At 47.8% G+C, this 20434-nt stretch overlaps 1 protein-coding gene across 7 annotated transcripts in view; it reads right to left on the bottom strand.

Annotated features, from left to right (window-relative positions):
• ADAM22 (ADAM metallopeptidase domain 22) overlaps positions 1 to 20434 on the bottom strand; it is a 278694-nt gene that overhangs the window by 120899 nt on the left and 137361 nt on the right. For all 7 annotated transcript variants that reach the window (XM_088478610.1, XM_088478609.1, XM_088478614.1 and 4 more), the window contains exon 5: positions 9297 to 9379. In XM_088478610.1, the coding sequence (XP_088334736.1) occupies positions 9297 to 9379 (83 nt within the window). The remainder of the gene's footprint in view (positions 1 to 9296; positions 9380 to 20434) is intronic.

The raw sequence follows: 20434 nt of genomic DNA, 5'->3' as shown, positions 1-20434 counted from the left end.
CCCAAATCTGAACACCTGTCGGAACTTATGGGGGAAGCATGGAATTCTCCGGATAGGAAGTTCCATCTTACAAAAAAGGTTGCGGCCTTATACCCTTTTCCGTTGGAGGAGTGTACTAAATGGGAAATTCCACCGTCAGTAGACGCGCATGTAGCACATTTGGTAAGGAGTGCCACATTGACCATACCATCTGCATGCTCTCTTAAAAATTCCATGGATAGGAGACTTGAAGCCTGTCTCAAGGCAGTCTTCTCGCTCTCAGGAGCGGCCACTCGCCCAGCCATGGCTACGGATTGGGTTTCCAAAGCCATTGAAGAATGGATGAGGACACTGGCAGAATCTCTGCCAGAAGTATCCAAGGAACAGCTGGAGATTATTTCCTATGTCAAGAAGGCTGCATCATATTTGGAAGAGGCAGCATTGGATGCTGGTATATTATCTTCTAAAGCATCGGCTGTCTCGGTTGTGATGCGCAGAGCCCTGTGGTTAAGGGATTGGAAAGCAGATGCAGGGTCCAAGAAGGCCTTAGAGTCCCTTCCATTTACGAGAGGTATTCTGTTTGGCACGGGACTGGACAAGATTGTGGCTATGGTGGCAGCCTCTAAAACGGCTGGTCTACCCTCAGCATCTGTTGCTAGACCTAAAGGGTCATTCTTTCGGGCCTTTCAGCCACAGGGGAAGGCTAGAGGTCAGTCTTCAACCAGTTCTAGCAGAAAACTACTTTCTAAGAAACCCATGCCAAACAAACGTCCGGCTTCCAGGTTACAGGATAAGCCTGTGGCCTGATGGGGCGGGCCTCCCCCTGGGGGATCCCGGGGTAGGAGGCCGACTTCTTCAGTTTTCAGACACCTGGCATCTCACGACAACAAACGCCAACAGACGCCTGGGTTCGTGAAGTAGTCTCCTGGGGATACGCTCTGACATTCTGGAGAAGTCCTCCCCAAAGGTTCTTTCGCATAACTCATGCAGTAGGTTCTGCAAAGGCCTTGGCCCTCCAACAGGTTATATAATCCCTGCTAATGACAGGTGTTATTATCCCGCTTCCAGGGAATCAACTACGGAAAAGTTATTATTCCAACCTATTTTTGATTCGGACATTTGTTAGGGTGCCCAGGTTTCGTATGGAAACACTGCGGTCGTTTGTGTTGGCAATGGAACCGGGGGGATTTTATGGTATCCTTGGATATCCACGATGCTTATCTGCATGTACCAATTACACCATCCCACCAGCAGTTTCTGCGGTTTGCTGTTGGGCAGAAACACTTCCAGTTTCAGACACTGCCCTTTGGTTTGTCAACAGCCCCTCGGTTGTTTACCAAGGTTATGGCAGTAATGATGGCATGTCTCAGGCGCCAGGGTGTCAGAATTCTGCCATACCTGGACAATCTCCTGTTATTGGGGCAGTCTCCACAGGAGTTGCAGTATGATCTCGGACTGACAGTTTCTTGTCTACACAGTCACGGCTGGATCATAAATTGGAAGAAGTCGGCACTTCTTCTGGTGCAGCATTTTGTACATTTGGGGGCACGCCTGGACTCCTTGGCGCAGAGAATATATCTGCCGGAGAACAAGATTGCGGCCCTTCAGTTGCGGATACGCAAATTGCTTCACCACAGGCTGGTGTCTGTGCAGTCAGCAATGCAGGTGCTGGGGTCTATGGTGTCCACCTTCAGCATGGTGGAATATGCCCAATTTCACTCCAGACCATTGCAGCAGTTGATCCTCTTGCTCTGGAACGGGGAGTACCGCTCGATAAAGTCTCAGATGATCCATCTCTCACCAGAGGTTCAGTTGTCCATATCGTGGAGGTTGCGGACGTGCCGTCTCAACCAGGGTTGCCGATTCTGGATTCTAGACTGGGTACTCCTCACGACCGATGCCAGCCTTCACGGCTGGGGGCGGTGACAGGTCAGCACACTTTTCAGGGAAAATGGACAACGGCAGAGAGTCTTCTGTCTATAAATGTCCTAGAACTGAGGGCAGTATTCAGAGCGCTGGTGCAGGCTCGGGGGATACTGAGGGGCAGGCCTCTACCACGGTAGCCTACCTCAATCATCAGGGAGGCACACGGAGTCGGGTGGCCATGGCAGAAGTATCAAAGATTCTCGTCTGGGCAGAACGTCACCTTCCGGCAATATCGGCCTGTGTTCATACCAGGGGTCTTAATTTGGGAAGCGGACTTCCAGAGTCGGCAGGATATAAACGCCGGAGAGTGGGCTCTTCATCCACAGGTATTCCAGAACCTGGTGGACAGATGGGGGCTTCAAGAAATAGACCTAATGGCCTCAAGGCACAACCACAGGGTGCCCAGGTACGGGTCCAGGACCAGGGATCCGATGGCCGAATTTGTAGACGCTCTGGCAGTGAGGTGGAATTTCAGACTAGTGCATCTGTTTCTGCTTTTGGCTCTTCTTCCCAGGGTCATCAGAAAGGTCAAGCAGGAAAGCAGTATGGTAATACTGATAGCTCCTGCTTGGCCCAGATGCCATTGGTTTACCGATCTACAGAGTCTCTCCATAGACACTCCGCGGCCTCTTCCGCTAAGGCCAGACCTGTTGATACAGGGTCCCTGCTTGTACCCTAATCTTCTTTGTCTGTCTGACGGCATGGCTCTTGAGGCCTCCATTCTTAAAGACAAAGGGTTTATCTGATTCTGTAATACAGACAATCTTGAGGGCACGAAAACCTTCCTCTGCCCGCATTTATTATAGAATTTGGCACTCATTTTTTCAGTGGTGTGAACTGAGAAGATATGACCCTAAGGTGTTTAGGGTCTCTTGAGTGCTTTCTTTTCTTCAGACTGGTTTAGAGCGGGGTCTCCGTCTGGCCACCCTGAGAGTTCAGGTTTCTGCACTTTCGGTCTGGTTTCAGCGGAAGATCGCCGTGCTGCCTGATGTAAGGACATTTTTTCAGGGTGTTCTAAGGGTTCAGCTGCCCTTTGTTCCCCCGGTAGCCCCGTGGGATTTGTCATTAGTTCTCAGGGCTTTACAGGCTCCCCCGTTTGAACCCCTGAAATCAGTAGACCTCAAGTGGTTGACAGCAAAGACAGAGTTTCTTCTTTCTATCGCCCCGCTAAGCAGGAAAACAGCCGCGTGACTGGCACTTTTGTCGGATTTCTATTCGCACCCTCAGAAATGCTTTAGTCAGACCAAACAACGCAGCAAATTGAATAGCTCCTGGAGCTCCCTCCCCGCGGCTATTCAGCATTGCGCTGAATTGAATCGAGCCCACAGAGGCACCGTACCTGCCAAAATCTTTGCCTGCATTGCAAAGGTTTGTGATTTTGATGTATGACCGAACAAGAACCTGCTGGAATACAGACGAACCAAGGAAGCACTAGTTTATGCAGAGAAGCAACGTTCAGCTGATTCCCCCAACAAGAGCTGCTTTAGAAGAACATGTGAAGAGAACTATATATCAGGGGCTCACGTGTGGGGTCAAGTCTTGCTTAGGAGGCCAGAAATTCCAACACCAACTGTATGGGGTTGGTGAGAAACACACTCTGGAGTTTATGATTGTGGATGACTGTGGAAGACTTTGCCTGAATCTTACAAATGCAAAAAAGGAATGTGACAGGCGATGTAGTTACAACAGCTCAGGACTTGCATGTACTGCTATGTGTTTTTGTGGGGGACAAACAATGCCTTTTCCAGCATGATGGAGCAACTTGACAAAAGGCAAAAGTGATAACTAAGTGGCTCAGGGATCAAAACATCAAAATTGGCCAGGAAACTCCCCAGACCTTAATCCCAGTGAGAACTTTTGATCAATCCTCAAGAGGCGGGTAGACAAACAAAAACACACAAATTCTGACAAACTTCAAGCAATGATTAGGCAAGAATGGGCGGCCATCAGTCAGTATGTAGCCCAGAAGTTTATTGACAGCATGCCAGGGCGAATTGCAGAAGTCTTGAAAAAGAAGGGTCAACACTGCAAATATTGGCTCTTTGCATAAACTTAATGTAATTGTCAATAAAAGCCTTTGACACTTATGAAATGCTTGTAATTGTACTTTAGTATACCATAGTAACATCTGACAAAAAGGTCTAAAAACACTGAAGCAGCAAACTTTGTGAAAACCAATACTTGTGTCACTCTCAAAACCTTTGGCCCTGGCTGTAGACTCTGCTGTACACAGTCCCCATGGTTGCCAGTCACAATGCAGATAGTATGACTGCCAGGCATATTGCACAATAACCCCATAATGACTGGCCACATTGTACAGCCCCTACATCCATTTCCCACAATTACCCTTTCACCCCGGAAGTTTTTGCTACTACAGCAGAGGTTCTCAAACTCCGCCATTACAGTCCAGGTTTTAAGGATAGCCATGTTTGAGTCCAGATGGATACATCAAACTGACTGAGGTATAATTACCTGTACTTAAGCATGGATATCCTTAAAGCCTGGACTGTAATGGAGAATTTTGGAACCTCTTGTGTATGCTAAAACTGTGTCAAGGCAGGCTGGGACATGGCAGAATGCACATTTACAAATATGGTACAGAAGGAGGAGTTTGCAGATTGTATCACCGGACATCTGACTGTACAAAACAATGAAGATTGTATCACTGAAACGTCTGACTGTAATGTACGAAAAGACACTTATGCTGCCAAACTTGTTTCAGGAAAAAACTTTGCTGCTGTAATACAAAAAGTCATGGGATAGCAATACGTAAAGGTATTGGTCGGTGGTGTCACCCTACTGGGACATCTTGGAAATGCCTAGACCTGCATCAGTTCTAATCTGACATCTTGTGAGTCAGTTTGAACACCGACTAGGCTGCTCAAGGTAAGGCGACGTGAATTATCGGAGTTCGAATGGGGCATGATAGTGTGTTCCCGCCTGATGGGACATTCCATTTCCGAAGTTGTGCGGACATTCAACATTTCTCCATCAACGGTGTCACGTGTGTACCGGGAATACCTCATGGAAGGCATTACCACCCACCACGGACAGCACACTGGTGCTTAATGATCGTGACCAGCGGCATTTCAACAGAATTGTCCGTGGTAACACACAAGCAACACCGGCTCAATCACATCCACATTCAATGCAGGAGGTACGGGCCGCATATCCAGCAGGTCAGTGCAGCGCTCTTTAGCTTCCATGGAATATGAGTGCAGAAGACCCACCAGAGTGCCCCTGTTAGCACTACGACACCGGACACAGCGCCTCACCTGCTTACATGACATCACTAATTGGACCCTGGAGGACTGGAAATATGTGGCGTGGTCAGATTCACGGTTCCAGTTGTTCCGGGCTGACGGTAGGGTTTAGGTGTGGCGCAGACCCCATTAGGCCACATGGACCCCAGTTGTCAAAGAAAGGCTCCGTGCAGGAGGTTGTAGTTCCATAATGGTGTGGGGTGTGTTTATGTGGCATGGGTTGGGTCCATTGGTCCGCCTGGACACGTTATTAACTGGTAACCGCTATATTGCATTGCTTGATGACCATTTGCAGCCCTTCATGCACCCCCACAACGATGGAATATTGCAGCAGGATAATGCACTGTCATCTGTCCCGAGTTGTCCAGTATTGGCTTGAGAAGTATTCTGTACAGTTCTGATGAATGGTGTGACCACTACGTTCCCCCCGACAAGAACACATTCAAGTATTTATAGGATGTGGTGGAGAGGTCCATTCGCACCCAAGATTCTGCACCTACAGATATCAGGGAGCTGTGGGAAGCTATACAGACGGCATGGGTCATCATCTCTCCAGAGGTCTTCCGTTCACTTTTGGAATCGATGCCACATCGAGTGGCTGCACTTTGCCGGGCTAGAGGGGGTCCTACACGATACTGGGTGTCTATCCCATGACTTCTGGCACTTTAGTGTACATAGTAACCAATTAGCAGTTAGCCAACACAATAAAAGTACGTGTCTGACATCAGCAGGTGATTAGTTTGTAAAAGTGCACAAGTGTAATGTCTGTAATGACAGTTTTAAAGCAATTCTTTATTGGTGAAATAAATTTTTACATTTTATATTGTCATATTTCTTTGTTGAGAACTGTATCCTGAAGATATATCTACCCTAGTCTGTTTTGTCTTTTGTGCCACAAATTATAATCCAGTTGGACCACTATTTTTGTACATTTTTAATATATTTACTTACAATCTGTGAAATTATCATATAAATGCTCTTATAAACTTTGCAAGTTTCTGTTTACAATTGTACCACTAGGGGGCAGCATAGCCTCACATTTCCAACTGTTCAATAGAAGCTTACTATAAACTACTACTGGGGCACTGCCAACCGCGGTCCAGGACACGGGTGGTCAGTGTAGTGCAGTCCACACTACACAGTAACAAACACAGCCGCCGGCTAGTACACTTGTACTACCCGGCGGCAGTGTGTTTGTTTTGGCAGCCAGCCAATGAGAGTCAGAGGTATTGCTGGGGCACTGCATAGGGGGGACCTCTACTGGGGGCACTGCATAGGGGGAACTACTACTGGGAGCATTATATAAGGGGTACTGCATAGGGGGGACTACTACTGGGGGCATTATATAAGGGGTACTGCATAGGGGGGACTACTACTGGGGGCATTATATAAGGGGTACTGCATAGGGGGGACCACTACTGGGGCACTATATAAGAGGCACTACTGGGGGCACTGCATAGGGGGAACTACTACTGGGAGCATTATATAAGGGGTACTGCATAGGGGGGGCTACTACTGGGGGCATTATATAAGGGGTACTGCATAGGGGGGACCACTACTGGGGGCACTATATAAGAGGCACTACTGGGGGCACTGCATAGGGGGGACCTCTACTGGGGGCACTATATAAGTGGCACTGCATAGGGGGGACTACTACTGGGGGCATTATATAGGGGGGACTACTACTGGGGGCATTATATAAGGGGTACTGCATAGGGGGGACCACTACTGGGGGCACTATATAAGAGGCACTACTGGGGGCACTGCATAGGGGGACCACTACTGGGAGCACTGCATAGGGGGGACCACTACTGGGGGCACTGTATAAGGGCGACCACTACTGGAAGCACTGCATGGGGGACCACTACTAGCGGCACTATATATGGGGCATTACTGTGGGCACTGTATAAGTGTTACTGCTGGGGGCACTGTATAAGAGTGTATTACTGGGGCACTGTATAGGGGCACCACTACTAGGGACATTGCATAAGGGACATTATTACAGTGGTCATTGCAAAAGGGGCACTACTACTTGGGGCATTAAGGTGCATACGGAATGGAAAGAAATGTTCCCAGAGTGACGAGAAACGGTAGTGTGTCATGTTGCCATGCCCCCATTTTCTAGTGGCCATGCCCACTTTTTAGGCGCACGCACCTATTTATGGGGGGGGGGGGGGCTCAGTTTATTAAGTTACCTTGGCAAATACCCTAGTTACACCACTGCTCATACGTCATTGCTGTGGTCACGCCAAACAGCCCTTCATGGTGCGCCATATCAAGTGCAACTCTGCTAGACCAGTGCTCTCTTCTGCAGGAGACTGCGCTGATTCATTTGATTTGCGACATTTGTATATCTGTGTGCGACTGTCTCTGAATCCCCAAAGGGCTACAATGCAGCGGCCGCAGCTTTTATCCATGCCAGGTTCCACTGTGCTTCGTATACATAACCAGTCACACACAGACATATTAGCGTTGCAAATTAATTCAACTAATCAGTGCAGTGTCCTGGTGCGTCTTAGTCTCATCGCATTACGACTAAAACGCCTTTTCGGGTACATTATCGCATGGGCATTCACCATACTCAGACCATATTCCCTATGAATTTTCCTGAAGGCCTCATCCTCTTTGTGGGCAGACATATGCAAATTATCGATCCATATGCCTGAAAATAGGCAGCCTTTCCATTTATACTGTGCAGTGCGTACCGCAGATATCGTAACCCTCCACCTGCAGAGAAATTGTGCCAAGTGTCGGGTCAACAAAAATGTTCTCTTTTAAATTGCATAGTGTGTAGCTAGCTTACGTCATGCAGATATAACCATCCCAAGTTATACAATGAAATGAGGACATGCTATTTTTATTTGTTGCAAAATACACAACGTATGTGGACTTGCTCAATATAAGAGCAATCCAAGGAGAGTTTTATGGAAGGACAACCAGTGGCTGAATAGGCATAAATTTTAGATTAAGTGACGCCACAGAGCTTGCGCACAACTCAGGGCTCATGGTTGTGTTAATTAACCACTGAGTAACACCTATTGGAGTTAGGGCCTGAGTCAGACCCGGACGCTATGCTGCGCTCGCACGCAGTGAGCGATTTTTCACAATCTGCGCATTCGTATGAGTCACAATGCGTGTGTGCGAACCAGTCATTGCGATGGGAAAGTGCTCGCCCGTAGCCCGCAGTTGGGCCGCTATGTTGAGTGACAGATAGTGCAGTTTGTGGGTGGCAACAGGGGAAGGTGCATGTAAACGGGGGTGTGGATGTGCGAACGCAGGCGTGCCACGACCGTCAGAACGGCGTTTAATGGGTGTGCATAATTAGCAAAGTAGCGTCATTACACACGTGACTGGGTTGTATTTTAGCCAGAACTGCTCGCAATGTTGTTGTGGGTAAAGGCTGCCACAAGCGCTGCAAGCAGCTCCGATGGCTCTCGATGTTCCCGATTAAGCCTACAACTGCCGGAAATGACGTGTGTTGCGAGTGGCAAAGGGGCATCTTCATACAGGTGTGAGCGCATAGTGCGGCCGCTCGCTATTACTTAGTGGGCGGCTTTATGCGATGCAGTGCGAGTACATGATTTAAATAGCCGGCCCATTTTAGCCAGCGAGCGGCAGCAAATAGCGTCCAGGTCTGAATCAGGCCCTTAGTTCTCTAATGGTTGGTGAAGTATTTGCCAAAGCATGAACAACACACAGATGTAGTGGGATAATGCACAGTACTAGTGAGGTCAGCATACTGTGTGCCCCTACCATCCAGGTGCCTCTAGACTCGTGCCTTATGCTTCTAGTTACTGTTAGTGGTGGTGGGAGGGCTTAACATGTAATCATCCAATCAGAAGCAGCTTGCTAATGCTGTTGCTAGTCATTGTCCTCAACACTGCATATTAGTGTACAGCACCTGCAGGAGACGTTTCCTAAAGGCGTCATCTGGGGATAAGATGTGTCGCAATCAAATGGTCATTCCTGTCCTGAACTCTGCAAATATCTATATATGGACGAATGCCTACATACTATTGGTACACATGTACAGAAATGGGCATGGATTTTTCTCTATGCCGTATAATCATGTGAATATAAATATAGCATCATGTAACGTACTGTGTAAAACATAAAGCGTTAACTTACTGAAGTCCATGGCACGTTGACAGAGCCACAAAAGATTTGGGTTTCCCTCGGATTTGACCCTGGTAATAACAATGTTCCCCACCCTAAAAGGCAAAACAGACACAATAATGACCAGTTATCACATAACTCACAGTATCAACAACACAATCGTTATGTATTTACTATCCCATCCACTATTCTAGTGCCACAGTAGCATTGTGGAATACCATCCAGACAGTGGTGTAAGTTCATCCCAGACGCCCGGAGGCAAGTAATAATTTGGGGCCCCCCCGTCACAGCTGCTGACACTGTAATGTAGCAATTCGCATGAAGTCAGGCTATAGATAGATGGAGGCAGCAGCTGATGGTCTGACATGGAGCTCTAGAATAGTGTATGGTGGCTTCCCAGGTGCCTGGAAGAGGTGCCATGTATTGGGCGGCCGTGACGGTACACTCCGGGTACATAATTACAGCCCTAAGTGAGGTGAATATGTTGTGGACAATGGAAGAGGTGCCCCTTCAGAGCTGGAGCCCGGCGGCAGATGCCTCCATTGTCTCCCATAGTTCTGCCCCTGCATCCAGAGGTAACCAAGACATTCTAGGCACTACACACTAACATATAGGGATAGCGTAAAGTCATATGTCCCTCAATTACCCTATGTCAGGCATGCCAAATTCCCTGGTATGTTTAATAACCAGTCTAAGGGGTCAATCCAATTAGGTGCAAATTGCGAGTTTGTTTCATGAAATTGCAGACTTCGCACGAGTGCGCGCACCTGAGAATTCTCCAATCCAATTAAAAATGCCTATTCGCGGAACTCGCAGCAGGGGTTTGCGAATTGAGCATTTATGGGACGTGGTGGAGAGGTCCATTTGCACCCAAGATAATGCACCTACAGAGATCAGGGAGCTGTGGGAAGCTATGCAGCCGGCATGGGTCATCATCTCTCCAGAGGTCTTCTGTCCACTTTTGGAATTGATGCCACATCGAGTGGCTGCACTTTGCCGGGCTAGAGGGGGTCCTACACGATACTAGGCGTCTATCCCATGACTTTTGGCACTTCAGTGTACATAGTAATCAATTAGCAGTTAGCAAACACAATAAAAGTACATGTCTATGATATACAGTGGCGGGCTGGGCCGGGGGGCAGGGTGCCATGTGCCCCCCGGGCCGCAGTGTCATGCGGGCCGTGGGCAGTCTGTGTCACTGTGACACAGACTGCACCGCGTGTGTAGCGCTGACCGGACGGAGTTCGGTCAGCGCTACACAAGTGAGAAACACACAACCGTCGGCTCTGGCAGCTCTGTGTTTGTTTTGATCAGCAGCCAATGAAAGTCTGTCAGACTCTCATTAGCTGCTGCTGCGCCCACTGCGGGAGCCGCTCCATCTTCCGGCTCCTGCAGTGGGCAATGGGAGAGGCGTCATAACGTCATATGACGTCTCTCCCATACTGCAGGGCGGCCCGGCCTGGGAAGGACAGACAGAGGAGCAGATGGCGACGGCGGGAGTGGGGATTCAGGTAAGTGGGGTTTTTTTTGTTTTTTTTTACTACGTGTGCCTACTGTGGTGGGGGGGGCTGGCACTACAAGGGGTAGACCACTACTGGAGGCACTGCAAGGGGCGGACTACTACTAATGGGGGCAATACAAGGGGGGGAAGGTGGGGACTACTACTACTGGGGGCACTACAAAGGGGGAACCACCACTGGGGGCACTACAAGAGGGAGGGACTACTATTGGGGGCACTACAAGAGGGAGACCACTACTGGGGGTACTACAAGGGGGAGATCACTACTGGGGGCACTACAGGGGGGCACTACTGGGGATTATAACTGGGGGCACTTCAAGGGGGGGGGCTACAACTGGGGGGGACTACTACTGGGGGCACTACAAGTGGGGACCACTACTGGGGATTATAACTGGGGGCACTACAAGGGGGAGACCACTACTGGAGGCACTGCAAGGGGGGGACTACTACTACTGGGGGCACTACAAGAGGGATGGACTACTACTGGGGGCACTACAAAGGGGGAACCACTACTGGGGGCACTACAAGAGGGAGGGACTACTACTGGGGGCACTACAAGAGGGAGACCACTACTGGGGGTACTACAAGGGGGAGATCACTACTGGGGGCACTACAAGGGGGGACCACTACTGTGGATTATAACTGGGGGCACTTCAAGGGGGGGGGACTACAACTGGGGGGGGACTACTACTGGGGGCACTACAAGGGGGGGGACTACTACAAGGGAGGACTACTACTGGGGCACTACAAGGGGGGGGGACTACTACTACTATGGGCACTACAAGGGGAGGGGACAACTACTAGGGGTACTGCATAGGGGGAGGGGTCTACTACTAGGTGCACTACATGGGGGGGAGGGGACTACCACTTGGGGCACTGCATCGAGGGACCACTGCTGGGGGCTCTATAAAAAGGGCAATACTGGGGGGGTACTGCATAGGGGGGAGACTACAACTGGGGCCACTATTTAAGGGGCACTGCATAAGGGTTACCACTATTGGGGGCACCGCATGGGGTGTGGACTGCTACTGGGGGCACTATATAAGGAGCACTACATAGGGGGTACCACTACTGGGGGCACTATATAAGGGGCTTACTACTGGAGGCACAAGGGGCACTGCACAGGGGGGACCACTACTGGGGGCACTGTATAAGGGTCACTGCATAGGAGGGATCACTACTGGTGGCACAGGGGGGCACTGCATATGGGCACCACAACGGGGCTGTCCCTAATCTTTATTTTTACTTTACATTAATCCCATATGGACCCGTCTCCTCCCTGGAGCACTTGAGGGGGGGGTGCCGTAGCACGCACGTTCTTCGGGCACCCTGGCTACACGCTACTCCTCTGCCAGGGCCGCCTGCATGCATTTGCCCCCCCGGCTAAAAGTTGCCAGCCAGCCCCTGATGATATCAGCAGGTGATTGGTTTGTAAAAGTGCACAAATGTAATGTCTGTAATAAGCGTTTTAAATGTCAAATTTTCATACTGTCAGAATTCTTTGTTGAGAACTGTATAATGAAGATATATCTACCCTAGTCTGTTTTGTCTCGTGTGCTACTAATTATAATCCAGTTGGACCACTATTTTTCTACATTTTTAATATGTGATTTTGGGGCACTTTAAAAAAATAATAAAAAAAAATGACATGTAATTATTGGACCAATTAAGCTGATTGGAAACTTACAGTTGCCTAATTATTCCTTAAGGGGTGGGGGTGTCCAAGGGGTCCAGCACGGTATCCTGACATTTTAACCTTGAAACAAAGATTTTCCCATTCCCGGAGCTATTCCATTCAATGCGATGTTTGGTCGGGCTAAGGGTTCCTTCACACACCCTCCTGGGATGCGAGGAGAAGTCCGACAAAAGTGTCGGCCGAGCGGCTGTTTTCCGGCTTAGCGTGGCGCTAACACTGGTGCGGCTGGCACTTTAGTCGGAGAATGCCGGTTCTCGTGACTAAACACCCAGGTTAAGTCGCGAGAACCAGAATTCTTTGACTTAACAATGCGCTGAATTGAGTATCTCCGGGAGCCCCCCCCCCCAGGCTATTCAACATCGCATCGAATTGAATCGCGGCCAGAGGTGCGAATGGAAAAAGACTGGTTCGAGTTGCGCGCTGCTAATTGGATAGCAAAATAAATTTGCCCTGCGAATTCGCAGAGAACACAGCAACTCGCATCTTGCAACTCGCACCTAACTGGATTGACCCCCATAGCCTAGTAATGGAGTCCTGCTATTAGGCAAGAAAGGTACATAATAATAAAGCAAATCTAGAGCACAAACCGTATCGGTAGCTTTGTATATATTACTGATAATGTGTGAATTGTAAGAGGCCTAGTACTGTACATACAGTACAAAGAATATGACCAGAAGAGCCATATGCAACACATAATAAAGCAGAATGTACAAATGCACTCATGGTATCTATGTTCTCCTACACAAAATCATTGTGGTCAGAGACTGAAATCAGCATAAGTGTAACAGTGCTATCTTCTACTTCATTTCATCCCGTTCTCTCTCATAATACAGCAGAACCCTGGCAATCGTATTAACAATGTGGTAGGTTCATTGGGAAATGGGCTGCTAAAATATATATATAAATATATATATATATATATATGTCGCAGGATCTTTCTGCACATGCAGATACCCCAAAAAAACATCGGAGATGTGTGCTAACCATCAGGTGAGCGTGCATCTCTGAGTCTGGCCAATGTCCACATTAACAATTCAGTAAGTACAGGTTGAGTCTCCCATATCCAAATATTCCGAAATACGGAATATTCCGAAATACGGAATTTTTTTGGCATGACTGAGATAATGAAACCCTTGATTTTTGATGGTTCAATGTACACAAACTTTGTCTAAGGCACAAATTATTAATAATATTGTGTAAAATTACCTTCAGGCTGTGTGTATAAGGTGTATATGAAACATAAATGAATTTAATTTCTGTACACAAACTTTGCTTGAGCCACAAATGTATTGAATATATTGTATAAACTTACATGCAGGCTGTGTGTATAAGGTGTATATAACACATAAATGCATTCTGTGTGTATATTTGGGTCCTATTCCCAAAATATTTCATTATGGTATGCAATTATTCCAAAATACGGAATATTCCATTATCCAAAATACCCCTGGTCCCAAGCATTTTGAATATGGGAGACTCAACCTGTACTGTATATGTATTTATGTATTGACCATGATTTCGATTATCCAGGCAACCTCTACCCTCATTTATCCCCAAATTTTAAATTTTTTGTTGAAATGTTTTCATATTGGTTTGTGTGTCCTATTCTTCTACAAAATGCATCGGGATGATTTATCACTTTAAAAGCAGTGACCAAGCTGGGGTGACCACTGCAGCAGGGATCACAGAAAACCAGGAGCACCGCCAGAAGTGCACCGGCTCCATCCTTCCATGTTTATTATAGCATCACACAAAAGGAAACCTTGGCGCAAATGTACAAAGCGGCTGCTTTAACTCCAAGATTTAAAGGCCACTAAGATTAAGTGCAAAGATCAAGACGTTTTGCACTTCATTTAGGTGCCGCTTTAAATTTTGAGGTCAACAGGGCAAATATACCCCCTTGTTTTAAGGTGTATGGGGTTTGAGATGGGGTTCGAGAACGTTACTATTTTTACCAGCAGGAGATGAATGTGGTGGTCCTGTGGCAGGTCAGGGCTGTGTGTGGCAGGGGGTGAGTTATGACATGAGGAGTGGGGCTCCACAGAGGCAGGCAGGTCGGCTTTGTACCTTGGGGTTCTCATTGACCCTTTAAACCATTCATTTTCTGGATTGTTCAGTTTAAACGGAGTGTTGCCTGTGATGAGCTTGTTATTGTCACAGACGTAGATTTTTGCATGCACCATAATTCCTAATGAAGCCATACTGAGCCAGAAGCTAGGACCAAGGGGTTGGAGCATAAAACTGATGTAAAAAAAGGGTGCTGAAAAGACACCAAACTTACCTGTACCAAAAACAAATGCTATTATTTTAAAATTAATTTATGTAAACCATATGCTACAAGTATACTAATCTTTTGACCAAGACCCGCAAGTGGGTCGACGGTGGGGCACGGCGCATGCGCAAGCCACGGAGCGAGTGACAAATTCACTAGCTCCGGGGCTCACTTCAAATGGGGCAGCTGTCGATGTTGATCGACAGCTCGCCCCGTTTTGTAGGCGGGGTGGGGGGGTGGCCGGACAAACGGAGGCGTTCCTGAAGGGCCTATTGACATCACCAGTGATGTCAGTAGGGAGCTTCCTGCTCTGTTAGAGCAGGAAGCTACCTGGGGCTTGCGGTAGAGGAGACCCTACCACAAGGGTCTCGTCGCAAGTCGCAACCATCACCTGGTCACTCGCTAAAGCTGTGGGTGGTCACCCACAGCTTACGAGCGGCCAGGAGGCCGGCTTTTAAAACAAAAGCGGCCGCCCTCATTTAGAGCGAGCGCTCGCTTTTTGCGAGCGGCTCTGAATGAGGGCCTAAGTTCCCGGCATTCGCCATTGTCAGTAACTGGCCAGCATTACAAGATGTGTGCTGGGGTACAGCAAGATGTGTGCTGGGGTGCAGCAAGATGTGTGCTGGGGTGCAGCAAGATGTGTGCTGGGGTGCAGCAAGATGTGTGCTGGGGTGCAGCAAGATGTGTGCTGGGGTACAGTATAAGAGACAAATATCCTCAGCTAAGTTACATCTTCCCTATGCAAATTGGTTAGTAAGGAACCAAGTTGTTCAATTAAGTGTCTCAGAACCTGACCTACACAATCAGCGTGGCACCTACCCACTGGCGTCAAAAATCAAGTTTATGCCAGCACTTGTAACAGTAGTAAAACCAATGAAAGGGTAATCTGTTGGTTCCAATAACTCCATAGACACCGGTGGTCAGCAAGTTTTCTAGATGCTTCCTGCTCTATTTACTGGTGCATTTCATACTTGCCAACTCTCCCTGATTGTCCGGGAGACTCTCTAAAATAGCAGCAATCTCCCTGACTCCCTGAAGAGTCCAGCGATCTCCCTAATTGCACCTTACCCCCATTATGTAGCTGTTATTTACTTGGGGAAAAAAAAAAAATCAGAGATATATATTCAATTGGTATAAATCAGTGCCGGGTTGGGTATGGGATACTGGCAGTCGCGATGCCGGCTACCAAAAGACCGACAGTGGCATCCCGATGCTTGGTATCCTGACAGGGGCACAGTAAGTACCCTAACCCTCTCCCCTTAACCCTCTAACCGCAACCCTCCTATTTTGCACATTAACCCTCCCCCCTTAGTGCCTCACCCTAACCCCCCCGGTGGTGCCTAACCCTAACCTCCCCCCTCCCGCAGCCTAACCCAAAACCCTCTTCCTCCCCCGGGGGGCCTAAACCTACGGCTACCAGCTAACAGCGTCCCCTATACTTACAATCGGGATGCCGGCTGTCAGGTTCCCAGCGCCATTCTTCTGCCCACGGTTCGGGATTCCAGCAGCCGGCATCCCAATGGTAGGTTTATAAACTACATCCCATCAGTGCCATTTCCCTGTATTGGTTATAAGGCACAATGATCCCTATGGCTACTATAGAAGGTTTCTCTTGGCCACTTATATGGACCCTTTGTAAAACACAATACAGGAGAAAACCCTGAAAAGTATCACAGTGTTATATCAACAAATAGATCTTGACTGCAACCGTGATCCGGTAGGCAGCTGCAAATGCTCCAACGTCTCAGTTCCGGCGGCCATTCTTACTAATCATAGAGTTACTCAGAATTTCGATACTCGACTGATCTGTGACTGATGGTGAGTCTTTGGGCCTGATTCAGCAAGGATCGCTATTGCTATCGGGTATGCAGACAGACGACTATTGCGTACTGCGCATGCATCGCAGTGTGCAAATGCTTTACTGCGGTCACGGAGATCACACAAAGCAATTGCAGCGTGATTGACAGGCAGAGAGGGAGAAACGCAGGCACGTTGGGTTTGAACGCCGTTACATGGGCGTGCATAAAGTAGCCCCAGCGACGGCCTACGCAGCTCGAGTGCTCACTACATACAGGAAAGTTAGCAATTTATAAGTGAGGACTGACCTGACGTAATTGTGCGAGAGGCAGGGGCGTATCTATACTTTGGCCAGGATGGCACTTGCCAGGGGCGCCGGCAGCCAGGGGGCGCCACCATAGCAATAGATGCGCTCTGCAGTGTTGTGGACAGACAGGTTATGGTGTGCTGGGCACCCGCTGGAAAGGATAGGTAGGTAGGGTGCGGGTGGCCACAGCCACACTGAGCACAGAATGCTGACCCGGCCACTGCTGCAAGTTTTGTTTGCCGGGTGCCCGCTGCGGTGTATATCAGCAGTGCACCCGGCTGTCCTGACTGGCTGCTGTGAGGGTTGTGTATATAGATCCCCTTCAGTAGTTACATCTACGGAAGGGGATCTATCCACAACCCTGCTGTGAGCTCTGCTCTGCCTCCCTCGGCTCCCGCATGGTGCAGTGACTCATCTCCCAGTGCAAGGGATCGAGGAGCTGTTCTTAGCCGCACAGCACTGAGAGGTTACAGGTCAGTCTCTTCTTGTTAGTGTTGGCAGGGTAGGAGGTGGTGGTGTGTGTGTGTTATTAACAGGTCAGTGACAGTCTCTTGTTAGTGTTGGTTGGGTGGGGGGGTGTGTTTGTGTTTACAGGTCAGTCTCTTGTGTGTGTGTTTGAAAGTATGTAGTGTGTATGTTATGTGTGTGTGTGTGCATGTATTTGTAAGTATGTATTGTGTATGTTATGTGTGTGTATTTATGCTGTGTGTGTTTGTATGTTATGTGTGTATGTATGTGTGTGTTTGTGTGTATGTATGCTGTGTGTGTTTGTAAGTATGTATGTATGCTGTGTGTTTGTAAGTATGTCACGTGTGCATGTATGCTGTGTGTGTGTTTGTAAGTATGTAGTGTGTATGTTGTGTGTGTATGTATGCTGTGTGTGTGTTTGTATGTCATGTATGTATGTATGCTGTGTGTTTGTAAGTATGTCATGTGTGTATGTATGCATGCTTGTAAGTATGTCATGTGCGTATGTATGCTGTGTATGTGTTTGTAAGTATGTCATGTGTATGTTGTGTGTATGTTATGTGTGTCTGTATGCAGAGAAACGCGTTGAAGTTTACGGACCTTTTGTTCTTTATGCCAGAGACTCTTGACGGCTGTTACCATTTGCTCTGAGGTGCCGGCACATCACACCAGCCTACCCGGCTTTGTGTTCATTTATCATCTATCTCCGTCTATTGCCGTGGACACTGAGCGGCTGCATCACCTGGAGTAGTTGCACTTCCTGGAGGAGAGCGTGTTGTGCGGGAGCCACGTCGTCTCCATTGCCGTGCACATTGAACGGCTACATTATCTGGAGCAGCTTTATCACCCGGAGGTGACAGCGTTGTGCGGGAGCCCCGTTCCTATTGCCGTGCACATCGTGCGGGCCACATCACCTGGAGCAGCTGTATCACCCGGAGGTGAGCGCATTGTGCAGGAACCCCGACGGGGGTTGAAAGCAGACATTTGCGACACTGGTCCCTGTGAGCACATCATTGCAGGATACCCTCCATTTATATATACGTTTGAACACCCACCTCTACATGGTAACTATACCACACTGTGCCGCTGTACAGCCACTTATTCTGGAGCTCTGACTATTATTTAGAGACCTACTGTCACACATTGAGAGTCTCTAGTTCATATTTATTGTTTGCTATGATGAACAATCTCAGCTTTCAGTATTAATCTATATTCCATTATTCTGTTTTTATTATATGCATCCAGCTGGTTGGTGCCGCACCCAACAGGTGTCATTTATTGGAATATTCTTTGCTAATATTAGCATTTTTTAATAGACAATATTTGTGTATTTACTTGTTTCATTTTTGTCATTGTTGATACACTCCCGGGAGTATTTTTATTATATACTTTCTATACATCTATTAAACATACTCAATTGTTTATCAAGCAGCGCCATCTGTGTGTGTGTTTTTTATCTATTTATTGAGGAGTGGCATTCCTCTTTTGAGGTTGGCGGGAGCTTGTAACATGATTGTTTTATTTGTTATATTTTTATTGCATATTCTCTGGGTATCACTTCCCTAGCGCCAGGACTATATATTTTTTCTGTTTTCACACTACTTGGTGAGCTACAGATAACCAGCTCTGATAAAGGAGTTGGCCTGTATTAGACCAGCCACCATCTGATCTGGAGGAAATAGGGGAGTTCAATTTGGTCAGAGCATAAAGAGTCAATCCATTTAGTCTTCTTCGACAGGGCTGAATAATGCTCCCATATATAAACTTGGGATGTGGGTGCAAAAGGTCATTAGCCAAGTTAGTAATTTTTGAAGCTTTTTATCATAGTTTCGTTTAAGGGTTATGAAAACAAATGTTTATACTGTTAACAAGAAAATGGTACAGTATGGGGCCTATTAAGCGTTCCGGAGTTTGGGACCCACAGTTTATGCCATCTTAAGATGGCGTTGTGCCGCTGTAGTCTATGGGCTACACACCGCAAACATGACCGGGAGAGGGTTCCGCAAAGGGTCACCACAAATGCTTGGTTTATAGACTGCACATGCACAGCGATCTCTTCATTCCGAGCACATCACAGGGACGGGCACCTTTACGAAAGGTCAATTTTAATTTAAGAAAATTAAATCTTAATCTATCAACATCGATGTTGTATTTCAGGGGCTAAATCGCACATTTACTAATACTTAAAAATCAATATTAAAAAATTGTCTGTTAGTGAGTGTGTGATAGTTCCTGAAACAAAACATCGATGTTGAACGATTTAGATTAATTTTTAATGGATTAAATTCGACCTTTAGTAAATTTACCCCTAGGTCTCAGCAAGACCTCGTGGACAATATGGGGCATATTCAATTGGGCGCGAGGTTTAGCGAGATAAAAAACCTTGCGCCCAATTTTGGATTACCGCAGGTATGCGCGAGCCTGATACCTGCGGTATCCAATTTTAAAAAATGGTCGGAGCTGAAAACCCTTCGGCGCTAGAAAAAAAAAACTATACGTGTCTCTGCGGCTCCCGGAGTCCTATCCTCCATCTTGTCACTGGGGAGGGGGCTGCTGGGAAGCTCCGGGGACTGGTTGGAGGAGCAAGGACTGCTGGGAAGTGTGGTTCTCCAAGCTCCCGTTACAGGAAGGGGGGAGTACACGGGAAGGTCACACACTTTGGGGGTCACTCACACACACACACTCACAAACACTGATTCACCCTGCTGCAGGAGACCGGGTCCCGACGCTGGAGGAAGAAGACACTCAACGATTTTAGGAAAAATCAAACTTGCTCTGGAAGTGCAAACCTCCCAGCGCTCAAAATAGCAAAAACCCTGCACCTTATTGAATAGCAAAAACCCCACACCTTACTGAATAGCAAAAACCCCACACCTGCAGGAAAAGTCCCGCAGATGTGGGATTTTTGCTATTCTTGCACCTAATAGAATACGCCCCTAAGTGTGTTTGTTCTACACATACTTGCCTACTTTTGAAAAAGCATTTCAGGGCGATTGTGAAGCAGCACCTATGAGCGTGCGTTACAGTGGGCTATAGTTACCGAGGGTGGTTAGAGCGGCTGAAAGAACCATTGGCCAATCCCTACCTAGAT

The sequence above is a fragment of the Taudactylus pleione genome, unplaced genomic scaffold (assembly GCF_031769625.1).
Source record: "Taudactylus pleione unplaced genomic scaffold, aTauple2 ptg000216l, whole genome shotgun sequence".
NCBI classification, from domain to species: Eukaryota; Metazoa; Chordata; class Amphibia; order Anura; family Myobatrachidae; genus Taudactylus; species Taudactylus pleione.
The sequence above is the reverse complement of the archived record's forward strand: the minus strand, read 5'-3'. Positions and strand labels throughout refer to the sequence as shown.